The sequence below is a fragment of the Astatotilapia calliptera genome, chromosome 2, assembly GCF_900246225.1.
Source record: "Astatotilapia calliptera chromosome 2, fAstCal1.2, whole genome shotgun sequence".
NCBI lineage: Eukaryota > Metazoa > Chordata > Actinopteri > Cichliformes > Cichlidae > Astatotilapia > Astatotilapia calliptera.
In genome coordinates this window covers 25270928-25290057 of record NC_039303.1, presented here as the reverse complement: position 1 = coordinate 25290057, position 19130 = coordinate 25270928, and the positions used below count along the sequence as shown (strand labels likewise).

Here is a 19130-nt window from a genome sequence, read left to right as displayed (position 1 = left end):
TTTTTCATCATTAGTTCTCTCTAGTGCATTTAGCTCTCAGCATTAGGTCTTTGAAATGGTTTATAGAAAAAATATATTGAGTTTTTAGGTGCTTATACTGTGAAAGCCTATTATGAAGTGCAGAGATGGCTTCTTAAATTTGCTTAACTCGTCCTTTAGGGATAAGAGCCGCATGAATATTGGCTGGAAACAAATCAGTTTTAATTTGGAACCGACGGCATGCGAAGGCTTTAATTTGTCTCTGCATCCTCCAGCCGAGCCTTTATGTATTTATTGGTAAAATGCTGATGGCCATGTATTGTTCCACATTCAAAAAGTAGCACGACTCCTTCAGAGTATAGTTGCTGAGGCATATTTCACCCATGGATTATATCGACCTCCGCGGACCGACACAGACGGCCTCTTCAGTAATAAAACCCTCCACGTATCTGTTCACAATGACTCTTGTATCCGAGCTCCCACCTCTCGTCAGGAAAGTGTGAAGCTCGAGAGGCTCATCTGTATTTTTGTCTAAGTCTCCAAAGTGTTTAATGAGAGTTGGCGGAGGCCTGTGTGGCAGATCAGATGGGCTCCATGCTGAGAGAGACACAGGGAGCTGTGGAGGAGGAGGCGGCTGAGGCTGAAGCCTGAGGCTCAGAGCAGAGCATATCAACACTTGAGACAGCGAGTAGCCAAGCTATGCAAAGGCTTATCTCCATTTCGCTTTCCTCTCGCTGCCTCCTTCATTTCTTTTGTCTCCATCCCAGCATATCCCTGCAGAAGTATCCCACATAATTCTGCAGTCCATCCGTCTCCCTCTCATCGACTGCCCTGCGCTGACTTGTGGTCAGAGCCAATAGTCATGGCAAAATGTCAGATCACGCCAACATTTCCAGCAAAGACAAACATTAAACCTGAGCCAACAGCAAATAGTTAAGTCCCCGGTTTTGGAAGCGATTCAGTGACGCCCACCACGCACGAATGAACTAAACTGTTGCTTGATTTGCGTTTGAACACCAAACAACCTGAAGAGATTTCGAACTCCTGTGAATTATTTAAATATAGCACAGATCCCTCAGGCTTGCCACAGGAGTCGTGAGAATTGAGCGAGATGGAAAATAAACAGACTCGGAGGGCTGGCGTATCCGTGCGCATTTCCGTGCACGTACGCGTCGTAGACATCCGAGTTAGCGCCCGTATGTCTGCTGTCTGCACTGCAGGCAAAAGTCTAATTCTACTCTGGGAGTAAACAGTCGTGTTTTTCTTCGTGTTTTATCATTGATTGTTGAGGCAACTCCATATTTTATCCGCGGAATAAATAAAGGCAACGGAAAATAAATGTTGCAGAAAAACACATTATTTCAGTGTGAAAAGATGGTGGCCATCTGGTGACAGCCTTGCATCATTTTTAATCACTTGGTGCCATTTGGTTTCTTTGTGTTCTTTGGCGCACCCTCTTCATATCTCACTCTGTCGCTTTTTCGTCAGTTTTTGGTGGTTTCGTCAAAATCGGGGGTAAATGTTGCTTTTCTCAGTTATTGATTGCACACTACTCCTAAATAAGCAAGCAAGAAACATCTAATGTTAAGATTTCATTTTTATTACGTTTATCAGAAATACGGGCCTCCTGGCGGGCGATTAATCTCTGTTGCGTCACCCACTTCTGTGGCTGAGCTATCAAAGCCATCCGTGGCTGTTTTGTGGTTGTTTTTTTGTCCCCCCCCGCCACCAGCAGCTTGTGAGCACTGGGATTAGTGGTGCTTACACACATGTGTGTTGACAGGACAGTGGAAGCAGAGGCCTGCTGGTCTCGGTGATAGTTGTCTACCTCCTCGGGTTCCCTCAAGGACACAGAAACCGTGGGTGCTTGATGATCTCGGACTGTGTCCATCAGCGGCGATTGTCATTTTTGAACAGCGACGCTTTAAACAGGCCCTCCCACTGACCTTTAAAAAATGGTTAGATTCCTTTTGCTTCTCCCCTTGGCAACATGTCCAAACAGGCGCTTGCCACTGGGTTATTGTATTACTGTCCCTCCTCGGCGACCTGGCTGACCTGAAACCTGCGGTGCCAGATGATTGAAAATCGGCTGCGGTGCCTTTTGCAGGAGTGCTAACAATCTCTTTCTGGGGATTTGATAAGGAAAACTGTCTCTGTGGAGAACCATTTTCTTATGTGGATTCTGAGAAGAAACGAAGTATGAGGTGTGGCTCTAATTTTAGCGTTAAATCTTGACTTTGTTGTTGTTTCTCGTTGCATTGTTCTAGGGGAAAACCGTGCGCAGAGTCGGCGTTCAGAGCCAGGCCATCAAGGACTGTTTATGCATCTTCATTTTTCTTTGATTTGCCTTAGCCTTGGGCCACAGTGCTTCTGTCTCATCCACATTCTCACTTTGTTGCCACGCCAATCCTCTTGTTTGAAAATGTCATTTGCATGGCGATTAGTCTTGCTTTTGTGGTGGGGATAAGAGAAGTAGAATTTCATCACCTCATCAGGGCAGATGTTGATCTCATCCCTTTATTTCACCGTGGTGTGGATAAACTGAGGGGCGACATAATATATTCATTAGGATGTAATTCGCTATTCAATCATTCTCATTCCCAGCCTGGATAATCAGCCCACTGGCCCACGGATGGGTCCACTCAATGCCAAACAAGGACAATTATCTGATTGGTTCTGCGCTCTCTGCCAAATGGATCTGAATGCAAAAAAAAAAAGGACCCAAGCTGTGTCAGCATCCTACCACACACATATGCTCTTGCACAAAAATAGTCTCTCATTCTGTGGTTGTCATTTCCGGACACGCACTCGGACCGACACATAGACTTGTGTGGGAGCAGGGTTTAATTCACCCTGTGCGCTCGCGGTGTTTTTCTATCTCATTTCTCCAATTGGGGATTTGCTTGCGAAGCAAATAAAATCATTAGTTGATACAGTTATGCAGTAACAGGTACCCTCGCCCTCAGTAACATCTCACTTATGTTTTATTAACCAAAGCTTCATGACCTGCAGTGGGTCAGAGCTGCTTTCTGCAGGTCATGCCCCCTGCACTCTTTATTGCTAGGATTAATGAGCACTAAGGTTTCCTTGCCCTTAGGTCAGCCAGGGGAAGGGTTGCTGCTGTCATAGAGGTGTGCATTTACTGCGTGTGTGTGTGTTCAGGTAATTCTCGTCTGGTCCCCTTCACCCTTACATTTGGGAGAGAGAGAAAGAGTGAGACAGTGATGTTTTTTTTCCTTTTTTTCCCCCATGAGAGCTCATTATTGCTCTTTTTCCCATTAGCCCTATAGTAACCTTCCCCAGACCTGGCGCTGTGTCACTCTCAATATTACTCCCGGCCACCACCCGCACCAGCCGCAATGCCAAATTACCCCCACCTTTGCAAAATGGCCTTCCTCTCTGTATGTGGTAAAGCTGCTGATATTTCTTACAGCCAAGCGTGCTCCGAACTATTACGGGCCCATTTCCATTGTGCTCATTGTGGGCTGTTTGAAGTTATGGTCAGGCTGCAGGTGTAATGTACTTTCTCTTCTTTTCAGAGTAATACCACATGTATTTTGTCATGCATTCGGATGCACTTCAGGCAACACCGCAGGCGCTATATTAGCATCTTGACAAAGAAATCAAACAAGGGTGAGATGGTTCCTTCTCTCAAATGTTATATTATGTTGTGCTGGGTGTATGAGAAATCTGAAACTTATATTCTTGCGAATGTATGGACCGCTTGCTCAGAGGTTACTTTTTTCCCTTTGGTTTGTTGGCAGCTTGGTTTACCAGGCCGCACTTGCACCAGTGGGGTTAAACTTAGTTGCATCTGATTTCCATGCTGAAAATAAACAAAGAAAACAGAATAGAGACAATATGGCTCTCCTCAGCAGCTCTACACGCTTCGGTTTCTCTGTGCAGCTGCTGGATTTGAGTGTGTGCAAGTGGATTTGCATGTCTTTAAAAGGTTTTCATTACCAGGTTTCCATTTTAGATTTACACAGAATGGCAACAGAGTGTTGAACCACTTGTTCTCGTCTCGCACGCAAATACACAGATAGTTTGGCGCCACCGTTTCCACCAGTTCATGTTGTTGCTGAAAAAAGGGGAGTTATGGCCCGGTTTATTGTTGAAATAAATTGTTTGAAGAGAATTCGTTTGAGTTTTAGCTGCTGTGCATGTGTTTCACCACTGTTATTTTTATTTTTTTATATTGTTTTTTTCTAGTGGACGGAGGCTGGAGCGAGTGGAGCAAGTGGTCAGCATGTGGCGCAGACTGTTCGATGTGGAGGAGCAGAGAGTGCACCCAGCCCTCACCTGGCACAGGGGGCAAAGACTGCCAGGGGCTTGATCTCCAGTCTCTCAACTGTACCAGCGAGCAGTGTCCACAGAGTGAGTGCACCACCACCCACGCACCACAAGATAACTCTCACTCTTCAACTCAGTGAAACAATACAAAACATCTACTTTAGATATGTTTTTTTTTAGCCAGTTTCTGGCACAAGGATCAGTAGATGGTTGTTTGTTATGTATTTGTGTATTAAAACTGAGCTGATGAGTGGCAAATGAACATTTTAAAAACCAATAAATGCACTCAAAACAGCATCTGAGAGCTTTTGCTAGATTATACACTGTTAATTTAAAAAAAGAAGCATGCCACTCAAGGCTGAAGTGGAAAAATTTATTCAAAGGTAAATATTAAACAGGGTTCAGTCTCACAACCTCATCAGCTATAACAAGTAGATCACAAACAATACAAAGAGAACAGGTGTACAACATTAGCATCAATTAGCCCCTCAAGTAAATGCTAGAAGGGAATAGGAGGGAAAGGCTTTTTACTTGATTTTTTAAAAAACATTTTCCATTTTGGGGGAAAAAAAGGATCCTCTTCCTCATCCTCTTCCTTTTATCCGATCAAACGCTTGAAGCCTCCTTTTTGTCATAGATGTTGAGTTCATCTTACAAAGAGTTCGTGAAGGAAAGGTGTCCATCTCATTAAACACTCGTACAGACAAAAGATTAATCTGCAGCCCACTGCTGGCTCATCCCCACCTGTGTGACCTTTTCAGATGATCATTTCTAATTATCATTGGGTAATGTACCTTCTTTCCTACCTTGCATATTGGTGCCGTGTTGCTCTATGACCTGTTAATAAAACCAGGAATAAAAGCATCTCTCCTCTGATTACAACACAACCTATCAATTACACTGGTGCATTTAAAATTGTGATTAATCTCATATTGTGCGTATATTAAAGCGTAGGGGAATGCATGTGCACTTTTCTGTTTAATTCAAGCCAGATTATACTGTGGTGCCACTCCCCTGCGTGTCATTAATAGGGCATGTGCATACTGTCAGGATGAGAAAGGGCAAGGCTCATATGGCCGGAGACGGCAGCTGAGTGGAAAAGTGACACCACGGGGTCCTCTGCAGAACAGATGGACATGAAGGGAGAGCTCTGTCACTTCCTACAGATATCAAAGACAGAAAGATACTGCATGTTGCCCACAATGAGTCTCTGGGTGGCGTCTCATAGAGAAAATGTTATAAATAGTGTGCTCTCTGGCTGATCTGCATGGTAAACACTGAGTTTTAATGGGGATTCAGTTGACATGGGCCACTGAATTAATAAACTGAATTATGTATTTTGCTGTGATTGATGTGATCAAATAGACCGATGCTTGGCTGGCGAGGATTGTTTGGAATTGCATGCGAATCCTGCATTGTGTGCTGCATGTGTTAGTGCAACGCAAGCAAGTGCACGTATGTGCGAGTGTCCACCGATAGCCGGGTTTGGCTGGTGCAGTGAACCAGGGAGTTCAGTCAGCCCATCATCAAAGGTCAGCAGCTCCTCCCAAGAGAAGCAAGATATATACACAAAGATGCCAGTCATTGTTCTTCACACACACACACAGTCGAGCAAACGCACACACAGAGTCACTCAGTATTTACACTGACAGAGCAGAGCGGAGCGCCGGCCTCTGAAGAATGCCTGTCCCAATCTGTTCCCAGCAGATGTGTTTCCATAGACAATTGCTGTGTGAAGTATTATAATAAGCAAAATAGCAAGATGGTTTTGGCTTGTCAGCAACTCCCATACTTCAACCATGTCTGCAGGCTATTAGCTGAGATGGAAAACTCCCCCTCCTTGAAACAAAAGGCACCCTGCTCTCCCAGCGCAATCTAACACAACAACTGCACAGTGAACCACAGTCACTCTGCGTCTGAGGACCTCACAGACACGTCTAATCTCCCTCATTAAGCTAGAAATGAAACGCGTTCGATGAGGTTATTGTTTTTAGATGTACATGAGAATAAATGTGCAACACAAAGCTGGAAAAGCAATCTGACCCAGGAAGGATCATTTTCATAAAACAAACAAGTGAAGCCCAAACATATACTCTATGCAAAATCTACGCAGGGGGAATAATAAATATGCGGGCAGCATGGCAGAACCAAAATGGGAGACAGGTGTTAGAGGGCAGAGAAAGGATAGTGGAGGGAAAATAATGGTGCTCGTTTTCTCAGGCGCAGGGAATTAGGACAACATAAAAACAATTATTCGGCTTAATGTGTGTAATGAAGGTAATGAACTTAATTTGCAGCAGCATCCCATTTTGGGATGTGTCACAAATTATTGAGCAAAACACATCAAACTGTTAATTTATCTTCAGCCTGTTCTTGTTTTTTTGGGTTTTTTTGCATTTATTTTTTTTTATTTCAGAGCTAATTTGGCGGCGCGGAGGCTGAGATTTTCCGTCACCGCTCTGTTTGTCAGAGCAGGGTCACGGTGCTTTGTGAAAAATAGCCGGACATTTATTTTGGGCCATATTTCACCAGAGCCTGCTGAGGGATGGGACGACTGTATTGTGGAGATAGTAATAGTCACGTTCGCGTTGAGAGTTTTAGTAGCCATATTTCCCTGACCTTAAGAACTCCTGTGTTATTCATCTTCGGGCGAGTGACTAGGATTGGCCATGGGATGAAATATATTCTCAGGTGTCCTGATAAATGCCCGGGAAAGAGGCGCAGGAGGCTCCAAAACTCTTATTTATCAATGCAGGAGAGAGGGGGGGAAAAAAGCAGGCAGAGAGAGTGGAGGACTATCAGGTGCGGTCATTGTGCTGACTGTCAATACAGCCAGAGTCCAAACTTCAACAGGAGCCAGATACACCGCCTTAGAGGAGATGAATTATACCGGCCCATCTCGAGTCAGAAACTGATCCCCTACCAGCCAGCCCCGGAGCGAATCTGAGGAGCTGAAGCAAAAGCTCGTGGAGACGGGCGCAAAGAGAGATTGGCCTGAGGTCAACTCTGAAAAAAGCTCATCTCATCCACAGATTATCCTCAGGCGGGTGTCACTCATGACGAGAGGTCACACACAAAGAGAATCAAAAGTTTTTGCCAGCAATTAAGGCAAGTGGAAATGAAAGATGGAATGACTGATGGCGGAGAGGAAGAGAGGTAAATTGGTGTGGAGTGCGATTGGAAAGAGAGAGTGTGAGAGAGGGACTAAAGTAAAGCCCATCCAATTATAAAACCTGATTAGCTATGTCAATTAAACTGTGATGGATGTCCTTTCAATTATTGGCTGGCATCATGAAAATCAATGAGTGGGGCCAGGAGGAGCTGAGAGCAGTTGTTGGTCAGGGTTGTTGTGAGCATCGGGATCGTTTCGCTAGGACACCTGGCGGGTCAGATAAAACTTCACTCAGCGATGCTCTGATAAGCCACCAGAGATTACAGCCAGAATAGAGAGAAAGGAAAGAAGGAAGAGCTGTTTGATTGACTGGCTGGCTTTATTGTCTGGGCGCGAGGATGCTGGGAAGAGGGAAGAGTCGAGATACTGGATCTTTGCATCTGAGGTTAGCCAGTTGTCTTTGGTGTGCCCTTAGCAAGTAAACAGCAACCGGCCAATCTAAGGCTATGTTTATCCAATCAGCGGAAACCAGCTGGCTCGTCTCCTCACTGACGGGTGTTGCTTTGTCTTTAGTCAAACTACACATCTCCCAGCGGACTGCAGCACAAGAAGTTCAAATATCACGGCATCATCTGGCCTTTGGCTCGCCAAGACAATTGGATTTGGGAACTCTAATGAGAAGTTCAGCCAGAGTCTCTCTCATCCTTTTGTTCTTTCTTTCTTTTTTCTTTTTTTGGAGCTCATTGTGAAAGGGAGGGAAAGTTTAGCCAGGCTTCTTGCAGTTAAGCACCTCGGTGCTTCTCTAAGGAGAGCGAGGCAAAGGCAGGTAAATGGACAAGAGGAGAGGTGGAGGAAGGTTGAATGCATCAGATAAGAGTCCTCATGCTTTAAGTGTGTTATGTGCAGGTGTGCTACGTAGCATCACGAACAAAACACACAGTCTCGTGTTTATCTTCAGCCAGTCATTCGCGATCGATTACATGTCAAGAGATCTCTGGCATTACGAAGAGCTGCCATAGAGGTTGGCTGCATATAATCCGCTACTTAAAGTATCAGATTGTACTGAGATAATCACCCATGAAATAGATTCTGGCATTTCTCTTAAACACTTGGGTATGTCAGGCAGCTTTGTCCAAAGATGGATTTTTCAAGGCAAAAGGAGAGGCAAGGACAAATTGATGTAAAGAGATGAATAGAAATGAGAGCTGCAGACAGAAAGGGAGCTTATTTTTTTCTCCCTTTCTCTCTCTCGTCAACTTTTAGCGCTCCGCTAATTCAATTGTGGCGTTCTCGTGTCACAGATTTACAAACACCAATTAAAACTTGTCAAATCTGCGTTTCTGAGGTTGAGCGCGGCTCCTGTCATGCAGTAGGATTACACAGTGGTGACAGCCTGGAGATATTTATCAAAAGATGACAAACCTAATGGTAATCAGGTTGATTTTGACACAAACCTTTTGGACGTGTTACTGCTGCTCATTGCTGAAATGCAAATCCCACATGCTGTCAGTCGCAGGCACACGCTGTCTTCGCTTTAGTCTTCTTTAATTCTGCGTTTTCTTTCTTGTACACTTGCTCCCCTCGCGCTCCCTGCTCCTGTTCTCCTCCTTTTGTTGTCAACTCACCACATGCCAGCCTGCAGTGCTTTAACCTTTGCTGTTGTTCTCCATCCCTCAAAGCTGCGCTGTTCAGCGCGTCCCCTCCTTGACTGTGTTCAGTTGACAGCGCTACGCCCCCGTGGCTCACCAGCACAATGGCCCTCCACAAAGGCCCCAGGAGCATCCTCCACCTCCACCACCAAATTCCCCCAGCCCCGGGAGACAGCCGTGGCAAATCCCATTCTGCTGCAAAACACATACTTGCACACAAACACACACACACACAAGTGCATAGACAGAAACAAGCAGACACATTGATGTTTGTCTCAGCTTGGCTGTCAGCTTCATACTGTACTTTTGGGAGAAAGACACTCCTGTGCATTTGTGAGACAGGCAGTCAATACGAGGAGTTAGAATTTCATAAGCAAATGCTTCATTTTTTCCCCTCTCTGTTTCTCTTGGGGTGTTGTGTGCTTAGAGAAAGAGAGGTAAAAGAACATGCTGGCCTAAGATATATTTATCCGGTGCAGAAATGAAAAAATGTGACAGTGAAACGGTGAAAATCTGCTTCAGAAACTGCTTTTTCCTGTTTAGCTTTTTTTCCCCACAGCTTGACATCGAGACCTCAGAGTTTTAGAAATTCTGGCCTGCAGTATTTGATAATGTTGGCTCCCTTAACTTTTTATGAAGGCGTCAAGCAACATTAGGTGGCAGCGAAGGAATGCTTCGTGCCATTAAACAGGTCCTCGAGTGAGACCTTTGCACAGAACATGTTGCAGCAGCTCAAAATGACATTAACACTGAACACCAGAGGGCATCCTCCAGTCTTGATTAGTAATTTTTCCTCCTCTTCTTTCTTTCCTCTTTTTGTCCTCCCCTTTGCAGCCGTGAGCGGAGCTGAGGATGTGGCGCTCTACGTGGGCATGGTGGCCGTGGCCCTGTGTCTGACCCTGCTGCTTATTGTGGTCGTCCTGGTCTACAGGCGCAAGAAGGAAGGCCTGGATGCCGACGTGGCCGACTCCTCCATCCTCACCACTGGCTTCCAGCCCATGGGCATCAAGCCCAGCAAGCCAGGTGTGTGGGCGCCGCGGTCACGCAGGCCTCCCCCCCACAGCAGTAGGACACTGTTCTTTGTTCCGCTTTCGTCTGTCCGTCTTCGCCACAGTGACTGTGCCGCACTCATCTACATGTACCACCGGTGCTGTTTGTTTGTGGTTGTGGAGGTGGCGCGAATTTGTTTTCAGTGGATTGTGGTCTAAGCGAGATTTATTATGTTGCGTGTGTGTGGTGCACGAGCTGTTTATTTGCCTGCCTGACACATTATGTTTCGCCAGCACCTTATTGTCAGGAAATGTACCCACTCTGTTTACTGCCTGTGTGGAGCCTCAGAGGTTTAACAGCGAGTAATAGAAATACAACTGTCTGAGTTGGATGGAGATGGGGGACTGGGTTGCTGTGTCTGTGATTCAGTGTGAGAGGGGGGAAAAAAGCCTTTATATATTCTGGATGCTAAGCTGCATCTGAGTTCTGTTTGGAATTGATTGTGTGGTTGCTAAAGAGACAGACAGTGATAGAGAAATGGAGAGAGAGAGAAGATGGGAATTGACTGGCTTTGACTGGAATTTGTGTTTGTGTATTGTCGAGAGTGTGCGCGCGCGTGCGAGTGCTCTTGTTTTCTGCGCCATGTGTCTTCTTTTCTGTGTTTGTTTCGGTTTTCTGTGCAGCTCGCAACAGCTTTAGAGAGTGCGAGGTCTGTCTCTGTGATGTAGGGACCCCTTCCCTCCACTCCCCTCCCCAGCCTTCCTCCCACCACTCTTTGAGATTCACACGTTTGCTTTTGTCTTTTGCTGTTTTTGCTTTTTTTTTTATCATCTAAACAGAGAACTCCCATTTACTCACCATCCAGCCTGATCTAACTACCACCACCACCAGTTATCAAGGCACCCTGCGCTCTCGCCACGATGCCACCGGGAAGTTTTCGATGACCAACGGGCCTCTGCTGGACCCGCTTCCCAACGGCTCACACACCTTGCACAACGGCAAGCTCAACTCTGACGCTGCTGCCGAGTTTGTAAGCAGGCTCTCCACCCAGAGCTACTTTAAAACGCTGCCCCGCGATGTGGCCAACACCTCCTATGGGACCTTCAACTTCCTAGGCGGCAGGCTGACTATCCCCAACACAGGTAGGTTCTTCATTAAGGTCTATTTAGGTTTCATTCCAACTCTCACACTGTTCAGATCAATTGTTTTGGCTTAGAAAACAAAAACAAAAAAAACTTCCACTTAAGCTTTTGTTCACATATTGTAATCACCTGTAAACAAAAAGCTCACTGTTGCTACATGTCTGTTATTGTTGTAAACAGAAAGTCATATTTATTGGCTATTTATTGGAGGCTTTGGTTGATGTCATATTGCATCATAATGCTCCCTTTTCTGAGACCAAATAACACCAGTGCAGTACATTACTGGGCCTTAATGTGTGTTTTCAGAAGAAATAATAAGGTTAACATCAGGAGGAAGTATTTACTACCCGGGGCAAGTAGTGTGGGGTTACCAAACAGTTTTCTACCCACCTGAGGCTCTGCTGCTAACTAGGGTGGTCCCCCTGAGAACCTCGTACCCTCAGGGGATCTTTTTCTGTTTGCTTTCCAACCACCGAACATGATGTATTATCCTGACTAACAAATCCTTCGTGCCCACATTACCAGCGCGTGCAGGCCTGTGGCTAATGGTTTTCAGTAAACCATAGCCACACTGCAGCCAATTTGACATAAAATGGCAGGGAAACACAGGTGTTACTAATCACATTAATAAAGGCTTTGTGCCTGAATAAAACAGAACCTCTGTTAATGGCATTAGTATGTGTGTTTCGCCAACATTTTATGGAAAAAAGCTGCTGTGAAATAGGCCTATTTGGATCCGCTTTGGTTGTTGTGGCCTTTTGCTTTCTTGTAATCCTATTCCAGCCTCTCTGCATTTTCTCTCTACATTGCTGCACTGTTTGTTTGGATGCCCTAGGTAGCTGAGAGGAAATGCTAGGGAAGATTTTTTTATATTTTGCTTTGCTGAGTCAAAATTCCATTATATTTCCTCTGCTGCATATAAAGGCTTAAAGCCTGGACCAATTTCCCTGTTTCTATCATTTTTAAAGCTAACATCAAAGTTCTACTATAATTTCTATGCTGGTTTATTTATATCTCTATATATATATAGATATATAAATATTATGTATACATTTCCAAATTGCTGTGCCACTCACCACATGAGGGGCATACAAGGCATAGACCAATAAATGTACATTTGAGTCACTCAAAGGTTCCCCTTATGTGCTTGTGAGAACTTGGCTAAAATAGGAGCTAAAAGGACACAAATGGTGGACCCTGAGAACTTTGATACTTTCTTATTCCTTAAGTGTAAAAGTGCAAAAAAAATGGGGAATTACATCAAAATAAATGAAAGTTATGACAAGAAAAAAAAAGTGAGTGCAAAAAGTAACATTGAAGAATTTAAAATGCATGCAAGCTGCAAGTTCTACAGACATGCAGCTTGCATTTTATTTAAAGGTTGCTCTAGAAATTGATCTTCACCTCAGTTCAGTGTTATTTATATAGCACCAAGTCACAACAGCAGTCATCTCAAGGCAATTTATACTATAAGGTGACGACACTACAGTAATACAGAGAAAACACCAGTATTAAAATATCACCCTATGAGCAAGCACTTAGCAACAGTGGGAAGGAAAGATTTCCTTTTAACAGGAAGAAATGTCCAACAGAAGAAGGCTCAGATAATGGCAGCCATCTGCTGTGACCAGTTGGGGATGACGGGAGACGGGACCTTCACAAACCTACTATTATTTTTCAATAGCTCAGTTTAAACAGTAATTAACGTTTTGAATTTATCCTAAAATCAAATGTCAGGTGTTGGAAATGATCAGAAGGTCTGATCAGAAACCCGTTGTGATGTGGTTGCTGCCTCTCTATAGTCTGTGTTATTACGTCTCTTTGGTAACATCATTTGGATGGATGAAGGCTCACGCTATCGTCTATTATTATTTATTACCAAAGATGCAGTTGCTGGCTGAACTAATAGCACTCCATACATTATTTCTTTGTTAGCTCTTTGTGACAACAGGCAACTGTGCTGCAGACATAAGGTGCAGCAGACTATCTGTCAGTCTCGAGAAGTTGATTTTGCCCTGGAGGTCCATATAGCGGCTGATGCAGAATGACAGTCACAAACACTGCACAGAGAACAGCTAGCCCACCACTCCGTATGTTTCTCTGTTTACAGCTCTTGGCTTCTTCGTAATAAGAAGTGAAACCTCAAACTTGAAAGCAATTTCCACTTTACTGCTCCCAAACTTATAAACGTGATTCATAAAAGTGGAATAAAAAAACAACAACTTTGGACTGTAAAAACAGTTGTTTTATTCGGGCCCTGTATTGTAAGTTTGTGTCATGCAATGGCATCTTTAATCCTCTGTAGGATGTTCCTCTGTTTACAGCTATACTTTAAGCTCACAAAGAAACATGATCTAAACAATTTAACATCTGCTCTGTGTTTGGAAATGCTGCGGGAGCGAGTTGGCTTTATATGTTTTATTACACCTGCTTTAGTGTCTGTGACTGGACATTTGCAAGGAGAATTGAACAATAACGGCTCAGTCCCATAAACATTACTGTCTTGTTGAAACCCACTGCAGACTATTCAGCCTTAAAACTCATGTTTCCTAATAGGTTCATGCCAGGACAGCCATGAAGTGCACAGGCTGTATTTCTGTATGGGATACAAATTAGTTTCCATCAGTTATGAGGGAAATAAGACGGGACACCGAAAAAGTCACTAATCCAACATTAAATCACACAAAAAAAAGCAGCGATTCTGCTTATATTTGTCAACAAGCCACATCTACACAGCAATGCATGAATAACTAAAAAGAACATTCAGTGCAGTGACAAGATGAGATATAATGAGTGTGTGCCGAAGACGCCGTGCCCCGAAAGAGATGTGGAATAAAATCTATAACAAATTATTCCAATTATTTCCTTGGCTAATGACAGAGCTGGTTGGGGGTTGTAGCCAATGTCCACAAGTGTCAGTTTTATGCTAAGAGAACAGACAGAAGGGGGAAAAAGACGGCAAAGATCAGCCTTATAAAAGATATAAAAAGTCCACCGCGTCATCATTAAGTCCCTATTTTGCTTCCCCTCTTCACATTAGCCGATTAGAGCTTATATAATTATACTGGAAGACAGTGTTTTCATTTGGCTCATTGTAAGCTGTCCAGATTAGCCGATGCTGGTACGTCTTGTGGAAGAAAGGGGCCTTTTTTTCCTTCCTGTTTCCTTGCCACCACTCTCTCTCTCTCTGTGCCTTTCTTCCACTCTCTTGAAGATGTTTTATGCATGGATTAACTCAAAGCCATGTTGACTATACCACGCATTGGCACCCATCTTCTCAGTGGGACACAGAGGGGGGGGGGGAAAAAATCTCACCACTTTTATGCTTCAACTCAAAGCAGATATACTGTCATTTAGCACAGTTTCAGAGTGGGCACATGGAAGACATGGTTTATAGATTCAGACAAGGCTGTGAGCATTTAGGCACCTTCGCCTTATTCAAACAGATGTTTTATGGTGAATAGAGGCCCAGTTTTACCATGCAGAGACTGTTGAGATTGTGTCACATAGTCTCTATTTGTACAACATTTAAAATGGGATTCTAAGTGGATGATTTTGGCACCGGAAACACAGCTCAAATGCCACAACACTCAAGCTATTTCAATAGCTCTGCCTATTCTCCAGTGTGCATTCCTACACTCTCCTGGGGAAGTGCAATTTTCCTGGAGTAGTCTGTTCCATGGTCTCAATTATCTACTTGGTGGCAGACGGAGGACATTTAAACTGCGATGCAGCGTGCGCTTTTGTCTCAGCTAATTGTTGACCGTGGGGACGTGTGCCGCCTCGGCTGCCGGTGCAGAGATTTGCATCTACTGTACCTGAAGGAGGCTGCCTCTGACCTTCAGAATAGATTTGTTTTTTGTTTTTGCAGCCTTACAGTTTTGTCGAGTAGGCTGGCTTCCTTTGTGGGATGACAAAAGCGTTGTTCACTCTGAACAAATGAGCCTGTCCCCCTCCCTCCCTCCTGCTCACCCCCCTCCTCTCTTCTCTCCCTTTGTTGTTATTTGCATTAGGAATCAGTCTGCTCATTCCTCCCGAGGCCATCCCCAGAGGAAAGATCTATGAGATTTATCTCACTGTTCAGAGGAAGGAAGATTTAAGGTGGGTCTCTTTAACGCTGTCTAACTGGCAGTCTTCCCTGCCACTAGGCTGTTTGTTTTGATGCTCTACTGTTCCATTAGGAACGGCTTAGCAGTCTGTGCCAGTACTGTGGAGAAAGGATGTAAATAAATAACGTAGCCTTTTACCGGGATGTGCACTATTTAAGTTAAATGAATTGTTTGGGAAAACACTGTTTATCTGGCTTGCTGCACTTCAGTCTCTCGTGGCACAGCCACTGCAGCATGCCGCGGTAGTGTCATGTTATTACTCAGTCATCACAGCTTGGTGCGACAAGTCAGCGAGTCCAGCAGGCTTTTATGATTCTCTGTTACAGCTGCTAGATAATTTGCAGAGGTGACAGTATCATATCCTGCTTACAAGAGACCGATAAATTCTCACTTATATCTCAATGAGGAAAAGCATCCATCGCTCTCTCTTGCTCCTCTCCCCGGTGTAGGTTACCCGTGGCTGGCTGCCAGACCCTTCTCAGCCCCATTGTGAGTTGTGGCCCTCCGGGGGTGGTCCTGAGCCGGCCAGTTATCCTCAGCATGGACCACTGCTTTGATGCATGCCTGGATAACTGGGCCGTGCGCCTTAAGAAGCAGAATTATGAGGGCGCTTGGGAGGTAAGACGGCACTATCATTCCAGCACAAATCCTTTGGAGAAAGACAAAGTTGCCATCCAGTGAATTTGTAAAGTCTTCTAAACTTATTCAGAGCTTTTCTCCCCAAAAAAGTACAAACTTGCTCAGCAGTGACTTGAAAGGCACTCAGTGGTATATAGCGGAGATAGTTCTGACCCGGCACTCATCTACTCCATCAGGTTTAAATTATTGACCATCAGGTGTTTTCTCATCGGGGCTTGAACAAAAGCCTGGAAGCGCTGGCTCTCTAGCTGATGAGTTGCTAAGCAACATGTTTCTCAAAACAGACATTCTCTAAGCAAATTACTGATCCTCAAAGTACTCCTCTGAGTGCTCCTTGACCATTTCTGACCGCGGCTTCCAATTACAGAGTTCCCTCCCCATTTTTCTATCCATGAAATTTGAAAGTAACCAGAAGTGCCAGACTCCAATAGGATGCAGTTGGGAAGAACCTGCCTACACACACACACACACACACACACAGGTACACGCACACAAACAAGCACAGTTTGAGGTAGTGTAACCATCTCGACAATCCAGAGAGATTGGAAAGGGTGCTGGTGGGCTTCAGAGTGTTACTAGGTCTTCTTTCATGTTCGATATTGTGCATAAATTATTCAGCCTCCCTCCCCCCCCCCTGTGTGGCAGCGGTGGGGTGTCTGTGGGATGGATTGGCCTGTCTGAGGCAGAGGTTAGACCAGCCCTTTTAATCATCGGCCGGACCAAATATAGCCCAGCGGCCTGGCTTGCGTGGACACCAAAGGGGATAAAAGTGCCAGGTGGACAAGAGAATAGAAGGCGAGAGGGTGGAAATAACTGCGGAGTGTGACGGAAAGTGGAAGGGGGGGAAAAGAAATAAGATCGAGAGAGAGAGGAAAAGTAGACAGGCAGGTAATGCAGATCTAGAGGAACGCCATGCAGGCGAGGACGACGCAAGGCGAGAGAGTGAAAATGGATAACAGGCTTGCAGAGGGAGAAAGAGGAATGAATTGCTCGTAGAGCGAGCGCTTAGTGGCGTAATTGAGCCACCTCGGTCTCTGTTCCACTCTGTAGAAATATTAAGATGATGAAAAAGTGAGACTCCATTGTGGTTGCATAGCAAATGAATTGTGTCAATACTAATTCTATTGATGTAGATGGTGTCTGGTTGAATCGATCCTACAGGGGCTCGCTGGGCATTTGGCAGGCAGAATGCTCTCTTCAGCTTGATTGGCTAATGGGTAGAGTCAGTCAACTGGCATGAAGGGATTTTAGAGAAAATGTTGTCACCTTGGGTCCAATTTGTCTCCATCAAATTATCTCAGAGAGCAGTGGAATTATCTCATGAAAAATATCCCGTACTGTGATGGAATGGGATATTTTCATAGGTACCTCATCCTTGTTAAGGATGGATTTGCGATGCAGGATTTCAGCTCTGTAACGACGATGAAAAATGCAAGGTGTTGTTTCTGAGGGTTTTTTTTTCTGTTTTTGTTTTAAACCTGTCATTTTTTTTGTTCTCCGTGGCAAATTAAAGCACCAATTAATTCTTGTACTGCCTGTTAGTGTTTTTCAGCACTTTTCACCATCAGGCAAGACTGTTGTTTTGCAGATAAATTGGCAAGTTGTTTTCACCTTTCTTAACAAATCTGAAACAATCGTTGTAGGAGATTCCAGCAATCCCGATAATCCAATATTCAGTGCACCTCCAGTCTTTCCTTTCTGCAGAAGCGTCTGTTCTTGCCAGGAATCTGTTCGAGTCTCCTTTCATGTTAACTGAATACCTCGTTCATGCATTATTAAGGAAACTGATGGTGTTCTATAGGATGTATGTCTTTGTATGAGGAGGTGTGTGTCTTTATGTCAGGATGTAGTAAGTCGTAGTGCGGCGAAAAAGGAATCTGAAGCAAGATCAAAGAAGACCTTTTTCCCCCTGATCTAAACATTACCTAAAGACCTTTTACCTTTGATGTTACTCTGTCACACAGCACGAACAATAGAGTTTGATGCCCTTCTACTGCGCCAGTCTGCTTTCCTAAAAGCCTTTTGCAAACACACATACACACCAGATATCCAGGCAAACACATTGCCCTTGCCTCCTACATAAATTGGGTGCCTGACCTTCTATCCACACTTTGTTTTTTCTTCCTCCCCCACCCCTGCCTCTTCCAGGACGTCCTGTTGATGGGAGAGGAGCTGGTGTCAGACCCTTATTACTGCCAGCTCGAGGCCGAGACGTGCCGGCTCTTCTCGGAGCAGCTGGGTACATTCGCCCTGGTGGGCGAGTCCCTGCACATGGGCGCCGCCAAGCGCCTGAGGTTGGTGCTCTTCTCGGACGCTTACTGCTCCACGCTGGAATACAACATCAGGGTATACTGCATGGACGACACGCAGGACGTCTTCAAGGTAAACTTGTGAAAATTGTGGCGCTGCCTGTTATTGTGTGTGACGGGCAGTTTGTGAGGCCTGAGATTGGCCGGTTTCGAATCAGCTGAGCGATAGGTGGACTATTATGTCTAACAGCTTCGTCTGTCACATTGAAAGGTTAGCAGAAACTGGCACAGACATGTAGGAGGTAGGCACAGCCATGATAAATTGAATGATATCGCAGGCCTGATTACACCATGTACAGTTCGGGATTGTGCCATTTGTTCAGATGATGGTTGCCCCCCCGCCACCACACACACACACTGACCCTAAGTCAGTTGAAACAATCCACACATCCAGCTTAAACACATAATATATATTGTATGTGTTTTGGGTTGTTGTTCTTGTTTTTTTTTTTTTTCTTTTCTTTTTCCATCCATGTCAACGGAGACATCTCACTCCCTTCAGCCAAGCTGTGGTTCTGCTTGGCTGCCACAGGCCGAGAAGTTTCCCATCACTTTGTTCAACAGCATATTTCAACTTCGCTTTTTTCCCCCCCCTCCACATGGACAGAGTATAATCAAGCACTAATGCCTTCCTCCCTCCCCTGAGGACTGCCTCTGAGTAGCCTGTTAAGATTTCATTTGCATGGTTAATTAGTAAATTAAAAGGAGAGCCTGTCCCAATCTTTTCCCAGCAACCCCTGTGCGCTCGCTCTTTTCTCTCTCTTGCTCTTTCTCTCCACACCTCTTTTTTTTCCCCCCTCCCTCTGAGCTCTTCCTCTTCTTCTGACACCACCCACAGCCACAAGTGCCACTTCCCGCTAGAGTCCACTTCCGCTGGCTTTAATGGCTAACCTCCCCTCCACAAGCGC

At 44.9% G+C, this 19130-nt stretch overlaps 1 protein-coding gene across 4 annotated transcripts in view; it reads left to right on the top strand.

The window, feature by feature from the left end:
- Window positions 1-19130, top strand: part of unc5a (unc-5 netrin receptor A) — a 148278-nt gene that overhangs the window by 115107 nt on the left and 14041 nt on the right. For 2 of the 4 annotated variants that reach the window (XM_026190068.1, XM_026190087.1), the window contains 6 exons: window positions 4192-4356; window positions 9868-10098; window positions 10863-11165; window positions 15179-15266; window positions 15724-15892; window positions 18062-18295. In XM_026190068.1, coding sequence (XP_026045853.1) covers window positions 4192-4356; window positions 9868-10098; window positions 10863-11165; window positions 15179-15266; window positions 15724-15892; window positions 18062-18295 — 1190 coding nt within the window. The remainder of the gene's footprint in view (window positions 1-4191; window positions 4357-9867; window positions 10099-10862; window positions 11166-15178; window positions 15267-15723; window positions 15893-18061; window positions 18296-19130) is intronic. The other 2 variants (XM_026190077.1, XM_026190096.1) reach the window with 1 other exon arrangement.